This window comes from Eucyclogobius newberryi, unplaced genomic scaffold, assembly GCF_026437365.1.
Source record: "Eucyclogobius newberryi isolate DKJ021-1_F unplaced genomic scaffold, fEucNew1.0.hap1 SCAF_19, whole genome shotgun sequence".
Taxonomy (NCBI): domain Eukaryota; kingdom Metazoa; phylum Chordata; class Actinopteri; order Gobiiformes; family Gobiidae; genus Eucyclogobius; species Eucyclogobius newberryi.
In genome coordinates, this window is record NW_027315823.1 from 8359235 (window position 1) to 8376734 (window position 17500).

Here is a 17500-nt window from a genome sequence, read left to right on the forward strand (position 1 = left end):
AAAGAAACGTCCTCATAATATGGATGTAAAGACTGATGTTCTGTAAATAAAAGAGCTAAAGAAACGTCCTCATATGGATGTAAAATGGATGTAATATGGATGTAAAATGGATGTAAAATGGATGTAAAATGGATGTAAAATGGATGTATAATGGATGTAATATGGACGTAATATGGATGTAATATGGATGTAAAATGGATGTAATATGGATGTAATATGGATGTAAAATGGATGTAATATGGATGTAAAATGGATGTAATATGGATGTAATATGGATGTAAAATGGATGTAAAATGGATGTAATATGGATGTAATATGGATGTAATATGGATGTAATATGGATGTAAAATGGATGTAATATGGATGTAATATGGATGTAATATGGATGTAAAATGGATGTAAAATGGATGTAATATGGATGTAATATGGATGTAAAATGGATGTAAAATGGATGTAATATGGATGTAAAATGGATGTAATATGGATGTAAAATGGATGTAAAATGGATGTAATATGGATGTAAAATGGATGTAAAATGGATGTAAAGGCTGATGTTCTGCGAGACTCGCCTGGACCAGCACGAAGAAGCGCCTCTTCCATCTCTTCCATACATTTTTACCGATGGCCCACAAGTATCTGTGAATAAAGACAAGCAGATGTCATATTCAGTGTTATATGTTGTAAATATATGATAAAAAAGCAAGTATTGAATGATTTTGTTTTTCAATATGAACGATATTAATAAAATACAATTAAATAAATGTATATAAACAGATATATTTGAGGGATGATGCTCTGTATTTAAAATATGTTTCAAAAAGTTGATATGAAGAGAAAAACAAATTCCCACATTTTTAAATGTATTTATATTATTAGATGATTAAAAAAAAATCATCTTCTTTTAAATAAACCAGAGAATAATTTATACATTTAGAAACATGATTTAGATAACATAAAATGTATAGTTTAGATAAATGTCTAAATTGTAAATAAAAGTAAAATGTTATCTTACAAAGCTACGACATTAATAATAGAATATGCATAAATTAATGTAATAGCTCAATTTGTGCTGTGCCAGGCTCAGCAGTGTCACGAGAAAATGTACTGCATGTCCTCCCTTCTCTCATCCCCATTTCACGCTTAAATGTTGCTGTCTCAATTCTATGTAAGTTGGGAATAAGATCTCCTGAACATAAGAAACCACATTTTCCATGTTTGGTAAATGTCTTGAGTGTTGAGTGTATGTGCGAACACTAACCTCTGCTGGTGGAAAGTGTGTATTTACCAGGATGAGATTTAACTAAATAAAACCTAAAACCTGCATGTAGATTTTATATATTACATCTTCTGGCCAGGTGGAGATTTAATTCAAATGTTGTTGAGTCGATGCACTTAGTAGTGAGTATAAACACATACATTCAGTTGACATTATAAATCAAGGTAGTCTAAATAAATTACATACAGAAACATATCATATCGATACATTAATTTACTAAAGCAAATCATTTATCCAAATCTCTCATTCTGTCGTAACTGTTGTTGATTTGATCGAAATTGACTTCCTTATCGTGGTTTCTTCTGAATAAATTGATGAATAAAACACCCAAATATGATTCTAACCTTTTTTGTCAACACTAAAACAGCAGCTGCCCTTGAACGCAGCGTTTGCCACATTATGAGCAGCAGCGGCAGGAGCACAGGGCAGTGTCTGTGTGGTCAAAAAAACAACCTTGGAGGGGGAGAACCTAGTTTTGACGGGCCCCTGGTGCTGCGAGTTCACCTTTGGGGGGCTCTCTCAGCCGTCTGCCCGTTTGTTGTCCTACATAAAACAACAGCTGTGGGCCATACCACTCTTCACGGGCACCAAATCTGACTCTGTCTATCACATTCCGCTGTGAGGCTCGACACTAGTGGAATGAGCATTCAGAGACAAAGAAGCATTAGAGACAGCATCTGGTAAGAGCTGCCGCGCACGCCATTGTTCTGTGCCCATGTGGTGAAGGCACAGCACAGGCCAGTAAGGGCAGACAGTGTGCTGGTAAAGACACTGATGTGCATTAAACTATGGCCCATGTAAGATCTGGCCTTATAATAGTCTGGCCTTTTGGAAATGTGGGCGTTTGAAGAAAATGTTCTTATCCCCTGCTGCAAGAGGCCCTTTTCCCTTTAACCCTCTTGAGTTATTATCATGGCTGAGGCTGCAAGAGCTCCATAGGATGACTGTATATGGGTGTAATATGTACATTTGTGGCCTGATGGCTTACCATTTCACATGAGATAATTTCTGTCAAAAATCTATGTTTTATGGGTCTTTGTTCAATGCAGTCTAAGAGCTGGCTGCAGGCCTGGCTCGTGGTCTCTCTCGATTTCGGCTTACGAGGAGCCCAGACAATGTATGTCTGCATTTGACGCTGTTTTTCTGTAATAAACACCTTCTAAAGTACAGAGCCAGCCTCAGCGAGTTTCTTCCTACCTCAAAGCCACCTCAAGAAAACATCACCTTCAGTCACCACAACACGCACGCCCATTTTTACCCGCTTTCAATAGAAAATGTCGATTATGTGCACAGTCCTACTACTACCACAGCAGTTTTGCCCTTTAAGAACCATCGCTTGGGACAGTGTGACAGTCATGATGCGTACGCCGTTCCAGGCGGCGCTGTGGCAGGACGCTTACCCACAGTGCTTCATGTTCTGAGGCTTGTCCATGCGCACGGCCAGTCGGATCCGCAGGTCGCTGTCGGGGCACCCTTTGGACACGGTCATCTTGTGGAGCTCGGACTGCTTGGGGCTGTTGGGCGTGGGGTGCAGCACCACCTGAGATACACACACGGGTCGAACATCGTGATGCGAACGGATCAAACTGACGACACGGGTAGAATCACACACACAAGTGCAAGAGCGTACCCGGCCCAGCTCCTTGTCCTCCAGGGCCAACACGCCGGTGCTCTCGGTGAACAGCTTCACTTTGACGGCGGGTAACGGCTGCGTGGTGGTGAAGTCACCTTGGGTGCCCCACCTAAAAAGCATAGACCATGAATATGATACAAAGAAAATAAGCATTAACAGCAAAAGGTCTGTGATTTCGACTTACAACGGAAACAGTTCAGAGTGACAATTAGCACAATATCTTCAAGCACTCCAGATAGCATATTTAACACCAATTTTTGACTATTTAACATAGCTCTGACTCAATAAATAATGGCTGAGAGACGGTCCCTGTTGGAGTGACCGCCTCAAACTGTCGAAATAGAGGGACGGACTCAAGACATGTAAGCCCAGAGTCAACTAACTATAATAACTATAATATCATTTGTTATCAATTGTACGGCAGAGAGAGACTAGAATAGCAGGAGCCAGCATAATACAACCCAGAAAGGTCTTGATATATTTGTGGGGGAAATATATATTCACATTTTTACACTTTCAAACAGCTTTTATGACTCTATATACGTGTGAAGAGGGACAGGGCCCTAAATGCAATGTTGGAATGGAAAATAACAAAGTACAATAGTAAAGTACTGTACTTAATAAATATTTAAGTACAGTTAAGTAACTCTTACAGGGGATACTTTGTAGCTTATTTGACTACATGTGAGAGCTGTACTTTCTGCTCCACTACATTTTAGAACTGAACTGAAAAGTAAAGTACTTCCTTTAGGGTTCAAAACCACCTGAAATATAGCCATGGGTGTATTTATTCTCAATAGTACATTCATGGTGACATCAAACTCTAAGGTTTTGATCAAAAAGCAAAGCAAAAGATTCAGTAGCTTCTGTTGACCACAAATCTGCATAATAATTTACCAAGAACAGGTTTAATAGTTATAAAAATCTGTATGAAGTAGTTTGTCTTCTTATCTACTGTAAAAGTACATTTTAAACTTTGATACTTTTACATATTAATCAGATTTGTATTTGTTTAACTTTATTTGTATATATATATATATATATATATATATATATATCTGTAGTTTTAGTAGCATCTCAACAACTGTCCCTGTAGGTTCTACTTTTATCCAGCAGAGGGCAGTGTACGTTAAGAGAAAACTCAACCCTGCCAACTAAGAACAATATTAAGTCATGTTTATATGTTTATTTGTGTGTTAAACGTTGTAAGTTTGCTGATAAAGAGACGCACATGGGCTTGGACGCCTCCGCCTGGTCCGTCTGCAGCTTGTGTCCTCCTTCCACCTCCATCGTGCAGTAAACTATGCGATTCGGAGCCAAAGACTTCAGCCCCAACACTTCCATGATGACAACCTGTGGAAAACACCAACAAAATGCATCAAAAACAAACAAATGACGTCACAACCACGCTTCAAAACGTCACTCAAATGACCAGGAACGCTCAACTGAACATTGAGCAAGCCCGCTGCCCTCAGGTGAGTTTTGGTACTGCATGACTCCGTGTGTTGCGCCATTATTCTTTGGTATTATATTTTACTAAATGCTTTTCTTGGCCACGCGGGTTATTTTGAGCCGTGCCCACGTGCTCAGAGAGCCAGGTGCTGGCATAAAGAACACATTCACTGTGCAAAGTATTTCCTACACCTCACCCACGTTGTATTCTCTGTATTTTCTGTACACAAATGGGATAATTACAAGCCAACATTGGAAAGTCTGCTTGAATTCAGTTTTTTTTTTTTCAGTCCCTATTATTAGTATCAACAAGAATACTCTGTATGCTTTATATCAAGACTGGGTTCGTTTGTCCCCTGGGGTTTAACTCCAGTGTGTGTTCAATCCAGACTAGATTCAGTTTTTAACACAATTATAATTTAATTCCACATCATTATTTAAATATATATAATAAACCAAACCAACCCTCGTCAAGATTATTTTGTAGGCTTAAAGTAAATTTATAAGTATTTTAATTAACCTCTGTTTTTCCTTCAGTTGTATCTTTGTAATCCAGCCTGATTTGCTCTTTGACACGCTCGTTTATAATTACTTGCTTGTTACCACGGTTTTTAAAATCATTAACCGTCTCTGGTGATAAGGACAATATAATGAACAACATAAATGCATAAAACGCATGCAAGGGGGACTGGGCGGTTCCTCTGACCAAATAGGGACTTAAGGGATTATAGGATTCTGGGTTCTTGGTACCATTATGTGCAACAACGTGCCGATTGGTTGACAGAAATATAAGAACTAACGAACAGTGTTGTCAGTGTACAGCCTCATGTTTTTTTGTATTATGAATAAATGAATCCCATCTGAGAATACACCCTTTAGTACCTACATGGAGGTGTTGTCCCGGGAGATACTGCATATTTCTGTGTGTTATATTCTCCCAGTGTCCCAGAGCAAGACCTTTAAAAAGTCCCCAAAGTGTGGCCCCGGTCCCTAACTCCTACTCTATTCGAACGTACATCAAATGGAGACTGGAACTAAGACAAATTGCCAGGTACTGAACGGTTCCTGCGGTGCTGAAAAGAACTGATACCTCCCGATACCGCCTCCATGCAGGTACTTACATACAGCGGTCTGTTGGGATTCATTAACAACTCACACAACATAATAGAACTCACATAACACAATAGAAAGTGTGTCGTTTCCTGCAGAAATGAGTCTGTAAACCGATAACGCTGTTCGGTCTCATCACATTTCTGTTTCTGTCAGCCACTCACAGCCAGAGTGCCAAGTTCAACCGCTAACTCCTCAAACTTCCCCATTCCATTTCTCCCTTTCACCCTTCAGCAACCCGTCCCGTCCAGCAGCGAGCAGAACCGTCAGCCACCCCAGCCTCTCCCTGTCGGTGCCTCTCCGCCACCTCTAAACCCGGACGCGGGCCACGTACGAACCTCTAACGTGAAGGACAGCACCACGTCGGACTTGGACAGCGTGTTCTCGTCCTCCTGGCCCATGTCCATGATGGAGGCGTTGTGTCCCCTCTTGAGCTTCTGCAGTTTGAAGTCGCCTCCCTTGGACACGGGCATGCTCTCCAGGTTGGCCATGAGCAGGTTCACCGAAGACCGCAGCTCCTCGATGAACATGGCCTCCATCTCCCGGGAGCAGAACCTGGGGAACCTGCCGCCGTGCTAACACAGAGACGCAACGATAACGATCTCAACCGCACTTGGAGACATTTGAAAAGACAAGGCTCGTGTTTGTGCCCTTTTACCCGTGCAATCTGATCCGCCATTTGCAGTCTTCCGTCCAGCTCCCTCCTGATCTGAGCCGCCTGTTCGTCCAGGTTGTCCAGCTGGGGAATAAAAACATTACAATCGTTTACTGTCGGATATGGATTCCCACTCATCGTCCTGGTATAAATGATGCAGCACAGGCTTTTAAGATATTAAAAGCTCTACAAAGCGACTATGGACAACTTAACCTTCTTGTTGTGTGACTCCCAGGTATTCGCCGCGATGGAATTTGCGCGTGCTAAACCAGCAGGGGGCGCCAGGACTGCGTCTGCTGGTGAAGTTGTGAGGACTTACAATGCTGGACTGCTGAAATGTGCATGCTTTGATTTGATTTGACCTGTCTTATTGTTTTGGGACCAGCAAGATCAAAGAATAAAGTCTAAAGAATAAAGTAGATGGCGGTAAATGCACCTTTGCAGTCGGCTGCCGGACGCCATTAAAACCAACAACAACAACAACATCAACAACATCAAATTGAGCTGTTATTATACCTTTTTTTGGCGTTTGTGCAGCATTTTGGAAACTTTTTCTGTTCATAAAGTGTGCTATAGAAATAAAGTGTATTTGGATTTGGATGATTGCAACAAAACATTCCACTCCATGTTTTGGGGATGGAAAATGGTTTAACGCGCTCAAACAAGTCAATTTTGCACGATACACGGGACCATAAAGTTATCATTAGCATTGAAAAGACCTAAATTATCTATGGATTCACCCGAAGGCAACACTAAGGGGAAAATTGTGAAAACGACACAAAGTTTGTATTCAAGTTCCCAAATGAAATGTTCACAAATCATGGAATGTCCTAAATATGTCAGGAATTAAATATCCAGTGTCTTCATTGACTTGGCTTAGTGCTCAGTGGTTGTGTACTGTTGTATACTGTTGTATACTGTTCCATGACGCCGCAGAGCCACACAGACCAGCATACATTGGGAGGTGGGGGGCCGGCACACTCTTTATGTAAGCTGTGAGCGCTGCGGTCCGGGGGTCTCGGGTCCTGGCAGGGGGAGTGGAAGTGTGGGCGGAGCGGAGTGGGCAGTTGGCGCAGGGACATGGAATAGACTAATTGCATGGCACCCAACCTCACATAACCTTGAAAAACTTCAAATCCTCTGGTCGAATAAATAAGAAATGATATTAAACATAAGGGAGTTTGTATTAGAATATTGATGCTTTTACTGAGGTGAGAGTGATTCTGTGTTGAGGAGCAACTATGTTGATGTGAGTCATTGTCTTCATCATTTTATTGATATGTCTTTTAATGGTTTCTCTGGCTCAAGAATTTCCTTCAGGATTAGCAGAGTGATATTTTATCATATCAGCAGCTCATTTATGTCGCTAAATCCTGTTTTAAATATAGGCTCAGGTACTCCCACGTAAACTTAAAAAGCATATTTTTCCTTCACTTTGGCACATTTTATGAAAATGTTCATAAACTGTTGCAAAATTTGCAAAACTATTAAATTCAGTGGCAAAACAGTTCAGAATGTTTGAGGAATCTAACTTTGTGAACAAAACATAGAACATCATCAATCATCAAATCAATTCAACCTCATCATAAAGACACAGGTCAATTCTACACTTTTAGACGTGTCTGTTGGGCCAAAATATCTATATATCGTGATACTAAATTTGGTGCTTCAGTATCAATATGTGGGCTGATGTATCGATATATATCGCCATAAGTCATTTTTGGTATAATTTCCCAAATTATTTTGTGACCACAATACAATTTCGTAGCTTGTTTAAAGAACGGAAACTTGCAAAGAACGTGTTACAGTTGTGATCTGTGTTTAAATATTTGATCACTGTGTTTTAGGTTCTACAAAAATGGATATAAGGTGGTGCCAATATAAGCAGTGTTCAATCCCTGAGTGGAAAGTTTGTGAATTTATGTCAGAATAAAGACATTTGTTTGACCGCAATAAAAAAAAAAAACTGTAGTACTTGATCCCTCTTTCAGTGGTTCTCACACTATGGTACGTGTACGACACAAGTGGAACACAAACTCCACTTCAGTGTTCTCCTCCTGGGTTAGTCCTTCTTTAATCCTTCTGTGGCAATGACGTCGTCCTAATATAGACTAGTCCTGTTAAAGACCTGGTTTGGACCTGGTTTGGACCTGGTTTAGACCTAGTTTAGACCTGGTTTGGACCTGGTTTAGAAATGGTTCAGACCTGGTTTAGAAATGGTTCAGACCTGGTTTAGAACTGGTTTAGACCTGGTTTAGACCTAGTTTGGACCTGGTTTAGACTTGGTTTGGGCCTGGTTTAGACCTGGTTTAGACCTGATTTAGACCTGGTTTGGACCTGGTTTAGACCTGGTTTGGACCTGGTTTGGACCTGGTTTGGACCTGGTTTAGACCTGGTTTGGACCTGGTTTGGATCTGGTGTAGACCTGGTTTGGACCTGGTTTGGACCTGGTTTGGACCTGGTTTAGAACTGGTTCAGACCTGGTTTAGACCTGGTTTGGACCTGGTTTGGATCTGGTGTAGACCTGGTTTGGACCTGGTTTGGACCTGGTTTGGACCTGGTTTAGAACTGGTTCAGACCTGGTTTAGACCTGGTTTAGACCTGGTTTAGACCTAGTTCAGACCTGGTTTGGGCCTGGTTTAGACCTGGTTTAGACCTGGTTCAGACCTGGTTTAGACCTGGTTTAGACCTGGTTTAGACCTGGTTTAGACCTGGTGTAGACCTGGTTTAGACCTGGTTTAGACCTGGTGTAGACCTGGTTTAGACCTGGTTTGGACCTGGTTTAGACCTGGTTTGGACCTGGTTTAGACCTGGTTTGGACCTGGTTTAGGCCTGGTTTGGACCTGGTTTGGACCTGGTTTGGACCTGGTTTGGACCTGGTTTAGACCTGGTTTGGACCTGGTTTGGACCTGGTTTAGAACTGGTTCAGACCTGGTTTAGACCTGATTTGGGCCTGGTTTGGACCTGGTTTGGATCTGGTGTAGACCTGGTTTGGACCTGGTTTGGACCTGGTTTAGAACTGGTTCAGACCTGGTTTAGACCTGGTTTGGACCTGGTTTAGACCTGGTTCAGACCTGGTTTAGACCTGGTGTAGACCTGGTTTAGACCTGGTTTGGACCTGGTTTAGACCTGGTTCAGACCTGGTTTAGACCTGGTGTAGACCTGGTTTAGACCTGGTTTGGACCTGGTTCAGACCTGGTTTGGACCTGGTTCGGACCTGGTTTAGACCTGGTTTGGACCTGGTTTAGACCTGGTTTGGACCTGGTTTAGACCTGGTTCGGACCTGGTTTAGACCTGGTGTAGACCTGGTTTAGACCTGGTTTGGACCTGGTTTAGACCTGGTTCAGACCTGGTTTAGACCTGGTTTAGACCTGGTTTGGACCTGGTTTAGACCTGGTTCGGACCTGGTTTAGACCTGGTGTAGACCTGGTTTAGACCTGGTTTGGACCTGGTTCAGACCTGGTTTGGACCTGGTTCGGACCTGGTTTAGACCTGGTTTGGACCTGGTTTAGACCTGGTTTGGACCTGGTTTAGACCTGGTTCGGACCTGGTTTAGACCTGGTGTAGACCTGGTGTAGACCTGGTTTAGACCTGGTTTGGACCTGGTTCAGACCTGGTTTAGACCTGGTTTGGACCTGGTTTAGACCTGGTTTGGACCTGGTTTAGACCTGGTTCAGACCTGGTTTAGACCTGGTGTAGACCTGGTTTAGACCTGGTTTGGACCTGGTTTAGACCTGGTTCAGACCTGGTTTAGACCTGGTGTAGACCTGGTTTAGACCTGGTTTGGACCTGGTTTAGACCTGGTTTGGACCTGGTTTAGACCTGGTTCAGACCTGGTTTAGACCTGGTGTAGACCTGGTTTAGACCTGGTTTGGACCTGGTTCAGACCTGGTTTAGACCTGGTTCGGACCTGGTTTAGACCTGGTTTGGACCTGGTTTAGACCTGGTTTGGACCTGGTTTAGACCTGGTTCGGACCTGGTTTAGACCTGGTGTAGACCTGGTTTAGACCTGGTTTGGACCTGGTTCAGACCTGGTTTAGACCTGGTTTGGACCTGGTTTAGACCTGGTTTGGACCTGGTTTAGACCTGGTTCAGACCTGGTTTAGACCTGGTGTAGACCTGGTTTAGACCTGGTTTGGACCTGGTTTAGACCCAGTAATACTTGAAAGGCTAGATATTGTGTGGTACTTGGTGTGAAACATTGGAGAACCACTGCTCTATGTAATAGGTTTGGGGAAAACACAAAAGAAATTGAAAAATATTCGATGCAAAAGTAAATATTGATGAATGTTGTCACACAGTTTGACAGATAAATGTTGTTTGTCTGTTGTCAGTCGAACCTTTTTGTATTTAACTTGTTCTTGATGTCAAACGTCTGTAGTAACACACAGCGTCACACACTAATAAACAAAAATATACAGTTAAAAAGTATTTGTAATATTCACTGTTAAAACTAGCACATTTGCTTTAATGTTTGAAATTGTATGACGATAATTTGAGAAAACCCTCAGAAGCTATTCAATATGACATTTATGTATTCATAGTTGTGTGCACCTGTGGATTCCATATGATAAATCTGGTATAAATAATGCTTTTGTTTTAAGATGAATTCATCTGTAAATGTCGCGTAAAAAAAAAAAAAAAAAGTTCAGATTTGGTCTTTTCTTTCAGTAAATGATGTCTGATTTGCACCAGAGCTCCAGCTGGAAAAGGAAGCGGGGGATCGGTGGACCCAGGCTGGCTTCTGTGTACAGTCGCCATGGAAACTACATCGGTGAGGACAAAGGGTTTGGCGTGAGTGAGCCGGACTAAGAGCTCAGGCTTTCATGTGTTAATTGGAAATGTTCTTTTGTTTTGTATTTTTCTTAATGTAATAATCAGAGCAAAATTGCAGTTTCCGGTTCCACTCAAACACAGAACCTGAAGAGAACGGTGAATAAAAACTAAAATGAAATATTTGGGTTTGAGAATGTCCATAGTTTAAGATGGTGTTTGCTGTTTGAAAGTATATTCTATCTTATGTCTGTCACGCTGAAAATGCGTTTTGGCTTTCATAGGATCAAAGCTGTGACATACTAAATGTGATATACTTTATTGTTTACTTTAAAAAAAATCAAAACTATATCAACAATAAAAACAACTTTTCTTCAATTTGATGCAGATTAGTGCTGTGACTAGAGATTATTTTAGTTGTCGACTAGTCAGCGATTATGTTTTCGATTGGTCGACTTGAAACGATTATTTCTATTGTGCATTGAGTTTTTTTTATACATTATCAACAAAAAAACATGTTGAAACATGGTGACTAAAGGCTTTTGTAAAGAAAATATTCAAGCCTAAAGTGTATTATTGTTAAAAATTATAAATTGTTCATTCTATCTATTCTATATCATGATTTAATTTAGTATTTTTTTATGTTTTCATGTGTGTTTTTAGAGTCTATATAATTCAGATAATGATTACATTTATCAAAATAGGTTCATAGTTTAGCCAGGGTGCAACTTATACTCCAGAGCGACTTATCTGTGATATTATTTATTATTTTCACACTGACAACCACAAGAGGGCGCTCAAGGCTCTAAGCGACACAGAAGAAGAATCTGCACTTTCTCTTCCTCTGGAGTTTGTGGAGTTGTTTAGAAGTGACACAGAGGAAGAAGAATTCAATGGATTTAGTGATTTGGGGTAAAACTGATGCTTTGGTAAACTTGTTAGCATGTTCTTTATGCTATAGTTATCTGAATAACTGTTCATATGTTACGTTAACATACCAGACACTTACCACAGTTCTGTCTGTGCGTCATGTAGCTGAAGGTGTTAGCGTTAGCATACGTACACCTATTCACCATGTTCTCTCATCTGTTATTATTTTAAACTGCATTTCAAGATTAAATGACTGTTCTTGGTCTTGGATTTTATCAAATAAATCTCCCCCGACGTATACTCCAGTGCGACTTATATATGTTTTTTTCTTCTCTATTATGCATTTTTTGGCTGGTGCCACTTTATAGTCCAGAAAATACGGGTAGTAACAATTATTTCATTAATTGCTGCACCATTGTACCAAAAACATTATTATTTTACATTATAATACGACATCAAATTGCCGTTCAGCCTTTTGCTAATGCCGAGCTAAAGTGCAGATGCAACTCGATGCGTTCTGTCCTGGTCTGGTCGTCTTCTCCTTCTCATTGTGAGCGTGATGCTGTGAGTGGCTGCTGCTGCTGCTTCTCCCACAGTCGTAACGCCCAAAACCATCTGACAGAGAGGAGAGAACACCCACTCTGTTCCGCTGTGTAGTTCTGCAATTCAATTTGTCTTCCTGCCCCTGCTGTCGATACAGCCTCGGGCAAATTCATCAAACTACATTTACTGAGCGCTCTTCCCCTGATGCAGTTTCACGACTGCTCATCTGTGACAGTCTTGCCAGCAGCTCTTGTGAGATTAACATGCCCCCTGCTGAACGCTACAACGAGAGAAACTGTTGCGACTTCAAACTAAAATCACTTATGGGGATATAAATAGCCATATAAACATAAAGTCAGAGTCGTACAAAAAAGGAATTGAGGTAATGTTATTAGGCTCAAACTACTACTACAACTGGGAATTACAGAAAATGCTTGAAACGAAGACCAATAAAAACACAAAGATATCTCAGAATTTAAAGGTTCTATCTGACATCTTGCCAGAGTTATTCTTTTACTATTCTTGTTCTTGTGTCACTTTTGTACACTATATCCAAATTGTATAGCGTTCAGTACAAGTTTAAATGTCTTATCTTAGATTCACTTAGTGCTTTAAGGTTCTATCTGCCTAAACCAATCAGAGCATAGATACATTTAAATTTACCAATCACATTCGACTTTGGAACGCTGACGTTCCATCCTCGCTCTGTTGCAACAGACAGATTCTTTTAAATAAAAAGGGTACTTGACATGTATTAACCCCAGTACATCTTTATATTCGTAAGTGTATTATGAGACATTATGAATGACAAACACAAAATCAAATAAAATTAGAAGTTTGAAGTTTTAATCTTACTTGTAATCTGTATGGAACAAGTAAAATGCAGTTATGACGTTATCTTGTTAACTAACTAACAAAGGACTATTTAAATTCTAGGAATTAAATGGCAGATACTGAGAGTCATTCATATCTGGAATAATACAAAAGACCGCTTCCCAAAACACACGTCTCAAATTAGGGTGCCTCCTTAGGGTGCCTCCATTGGGTGCCCTTTATTCTCAAGTATCAAATACATGTAGCTCCTCTTTTAGCAACATGTGGGCAAAACTTTAAACCTAAATGTCTGAGTGTAACTACCCTTATTTCTAAGGGGACAATAAGAATTAAACTTATATTGTGAAGAGGTGTGTTAGGTAAAATTGGTGACTCTAAATTGGCCTTATTGAATGAATTTGAGAGTGAATTGTCTGTAATGTCTATGTCTCTGTGTTGTCCCTGCGACATGTTGGCCACTGTCCAGGGTGTACCCCGCCTAAGGCCCGAAGTCACTGGGATAGGCTCCAGTCACCCGTGACCCCGAAAGAGAACAAGCGGTAGAAAATGGATGGATGGATGTGAAGAGGTAACCTGAGGTGATCGAGGAATATTCATATAGATTATATTCATGCAGACAAACACGTGGCAGAACCCCCAGAAAAGTTACACAATGCGCCATTAGCATACGTGAAATTTACAGGAAAAAAATCTGCTAAAAGCTTTTCTTTCATTTGGTTATTCTCCCTTTTGTCGTCACATCTTTTGGAATAAAAAACAAACCATTAGAATAACTCGGAATTAAGTGATATTAGAGTGAATCGCGTGTTTGGAAAGATGAGCAGGGGACAGAGCAGGACTTAACTGGCTCTGTGAGTATTTATGAAAGCGCTTCAGTCTGGATTTTAGGAGGTTCTCCACGGAGGACAATAAACCGACAAGTACCCGAGTTCCACTTTACAAACTATTTATGGTCTTCCTGCTGCTGCTTACGACACCACTGTGGATTGAGGAGCCCACGTTTCTTTCACAATGTGTCTTATACTGTGCTTCAAACAAACAACAGTCGGACAAACTGTTCAATATCACATTAGCTGTAACTGACTAGTATCCAACTGTGCGCTGCTGTGAAAAAAAAGAACATTTTCTCTCCCAGTCGGAGCTCAAACACCGAGAACACTTTCGGTTTTGCTCGCCATCCTGGGTCAGGTTTTAATTGGCAGTTATTAGCTCGACTGTGCAGCTCCTATGAGGCAATGTTTATTCTGATAACTGCGAGGCAAACAGCTCAATTAGTACATGTTTTCTGCATAACTTCCAATCTACTTCCTACTAATCACCACCTCTCAGCATTGGTAATTGCAGACTTATTAGTAACACAGTAGTAGAGTCGGACAATATAGAGAATTGTAATGTCGCTGGTGGTGTAAAAAAAAGAAAGAAAGAAAGAAAAATATTCATTCAGATGTTTTGTGCTCGTAGAATCCTGTCAGATGTGAATTGACCGCTGCAGTTGGATTGGTCAGTGCCAGACTTAAGTGATGCTACTATAATTTGTGTGTATGTTTCAGTTCAATAAAGTTGAAATAATGTTGCTATCCAAATGTTATTCAACTGTTTAATCCCCTTTTTAATATGGTTTGTAATGATTCTAACTTTTCTTTTTCAACTTTCTGTCTTGTAAAACACGACATTGAACACATTTTTAGTGCCTAAACTACATATTTGATGCCGCTCAAACAACTCATCTATTATGTTATTTTATTTTATTTTAACTCCTCAATGTGCTTAAATTGCTCCTCGGGATAAATAAAATTATATTGATTTACTGACTAAAGGGTTGTAATTAATGGTTATTTCGGCAATGTATTAATGAGAAATACAGCTTGAGTACATCTCCAAAGAGTATATTTAAAAACTAAATCGTATTTTGATGAAAAACACAAATCATTTTATGGTAATTACTGCTTTGTCTGAGTGACAAAACCTCCTCTCTCGGCACATGACATGTTTGAAGCCTGTATATACTTCAGAAAATATCTATTAGTCAAATTAGTTATGGATTATTGAATTAACTGATAAATTGCAATTAATCTAATAACTTGTTTCAACATTATTCATTCATTATTCATTATCTTAGCCTTATCTAAACTTTAACTTAATCAGAACTCGGAAGGAATACTAAATATTAGTTGTGCATATGACAAATTCAAATTGTGCTTAATTGTGAGGGAAAAAAATCTAAATAAGTTCACAGGAAGTAGATCTGAATTCTATAACAAAATCCCTCCGTCTGAGTCATCGACAAGTGACATTCCATCAAAAATGCAGGGACAATTTATAGCAACGGGCACATAAAGGTGTTCAAATCTAGTATGTAATTACCACTAGTATGCAATTTGCAGGGATTTTGGCCCTTGTTTGCAGTATGGTTGCTAGGTAACAGTTGTGAAATGATGATGTGCCATTGTTGACTTCGGTCAAAAAGATTGAATTCAAATCCATTCAGTTGCTTCATAACAATAAGATGCATGTCATAATTCAAACAAAGAGTGCCACATGTTCAAACAGGAGGAAGGAGAAGATTCCCAAGCGTTTCCAGCTCTACTCCATATAAATCTAATCTTTTCTGGACTATAAGTCGCATCTTTTTTCATAGTTTTCCCGGGAGTGACTTATACTCTGGCGCTCTAGACTCTAAGCGACGCAGAAGAAGAATCTGCACTTCCTCTACCTCCAGAGTTTGTGGAGTTGTTTGGAAGTGACACAGAGGAAGAAGAATGCAATGGAACTTGTTAGCATGTTCTTTATGCTATAGTTATCTGAATAACTGTTAATATGTTACGTTAACATACCAGACACTTACCACAGTTCTGTCTGTGCGTCATGTAGCTGAAGGTGTTAGCGTTAGCATACGTACACCTATTCACCATGTTCTCTAATCTGTTATTATTTTAAACTGCATTTCAAGATTAAATGTCTGTTCTTGTTTCTGGATTTTATCAAATACATTTCCCCAAAAACTTATACTCCAGTGCGACTTATATATGTTTTTTTCTTCTCTATTTTGCATTTATTGGCTGGACTTTTACTCCGGATATATAAATGACCTCTATGTCACATCTACTGCTCATGTCCAACCAGTAAGTACAATTATTAACCATCATTAAGTCACCAAAATGGTCAAACTGTGATTAATATAAGTTTTAGTAAAATCTTGACTCTAATCATTTGGTGAAATTAGTAGTCTAACCTGTCATAGGCACGTTAAATTAAATCAAGACTATGATTAAGAGATTTCATTACTCGTCCTCACCTGGCAGGCATTATACAGCAGCTGATGCTCAAACTTCTTGATGCCCAGGATGGATTGGAACATCTCGTAGAGCTGGTCCTTGCTGAGGATGAGCTCCGAGGCAGCGCTGGCCGTCAGGCGCTGCTGGTGTTTGCGGGGGTCCTCCTCTCCCCTGTAGATGGTGTCGAACTTGGCCATCCACGAGCTCAGGACCGTCTCTTTGCTCAGGCCGTCGATCTCGGGCAGGCTCCGCACGCGCTTCTCGATGTGCTTCTTGAACACCTCCCGGGAGTCGCTGGCCGAACAACCCCCGCTCTGCACCATCCGGGACACGCGGTCGCTCTTCAGGAAGATCTGGACCAGAGAGACACGTTTTAGGTACGATACACGGCAGTAACTTTGTCATTAGAGAAATAAGATTGAAATGTGAAACTGCTAAACTTTTTTCAACTGTTAAAAATCCGCAGTATAATAGATAGATAGAACACATAATAACGGACCACCTGGCAATCACAGAGTCTCTACATTGGCTCCCTGTTTTATACAGAATAAACTATTAAAAAACAATCCTGGTGTTGAGGTTCAGGACTCTACAAGGGCAGGAAACCGAATACAACATCATGTTTCTGCACGTAGCCTGAGATCTTAGAGTCAGGACCTCTTTGTGTTGCCTCATACTAGTCCTAAACTCGAGGAGACAGATCTGTTTAAAGTGTCTCGCCTCTGGAATGAGCTTCCTGTTTCTCTGTGTTCCCTGGACTCTGTGGATCACCTCTTTAAACAAGCATTTTAGCCCAATGTATGTTGATTTTATTGTAATCTACCACATGTTATTTTTGTACTTTGGTCTGTGAAAAGCTCTGTATTAATAAAAAATACTTACTTACTTACTTACTTTTGGCTACATGTATGTACTTTTTATTTATTTACCTTTATTAAACCAGGTAAAAACCCCATAGAGATCGAAGTTTCTGTCATGTCAAGGTTGACCTGCCCCCAAAGTGAAACTGCAGCGCACACCATTAAAACATCTTCTCATTTGCATTAAAATAAAAGCATTGTAGGTATTTAAAACAGGAC

General features: G+C 40.3%; 1 protein-coding gene across 4 annotated transcripts in view; it reads right to left on the minus strand.

Moving 5' to 3' along the window:
* The window catches only part of cadpsa (Ca2+-dependent activator protein for secretion a), a 93845-nt gene that overhangs the window by 64665 nt on the left and 11680 nt on the right, over window positions 1-17500 (minus strand). For all 4 annotated transcript variants that reach the window (XM_072451617.1, XM_072451616.1, XM_072451619.1 and 1 more), the window contains exons 3-9: window positions 16442-16774; window positions 6130-6210; window positions 5810-6046; window positions 4141-4262; window positions 2907-3018; window positions 2677-2816; window positions 570-636 (exon numbers count right to left, since the gene is read on the minus strand). In XM_072451617.1, the coding sequence (XP_072307718.1) occupies window positions 570-636; window positions 2677-2816; window positions 2907-3018; window positions 4141-4262; window positions 5810-6046; window positions 6130-6210; window positions 16442-16774 (1092 nt within the window). The remainder of the gene's footprint in view (window positions 1-569; window positions 637-2676; window positions 2817-2906; window positions 3019-4140; window positions 4263-5809; window positions 6047-6129; window positions 6211-16441; window positions 16775-17500) is intronic.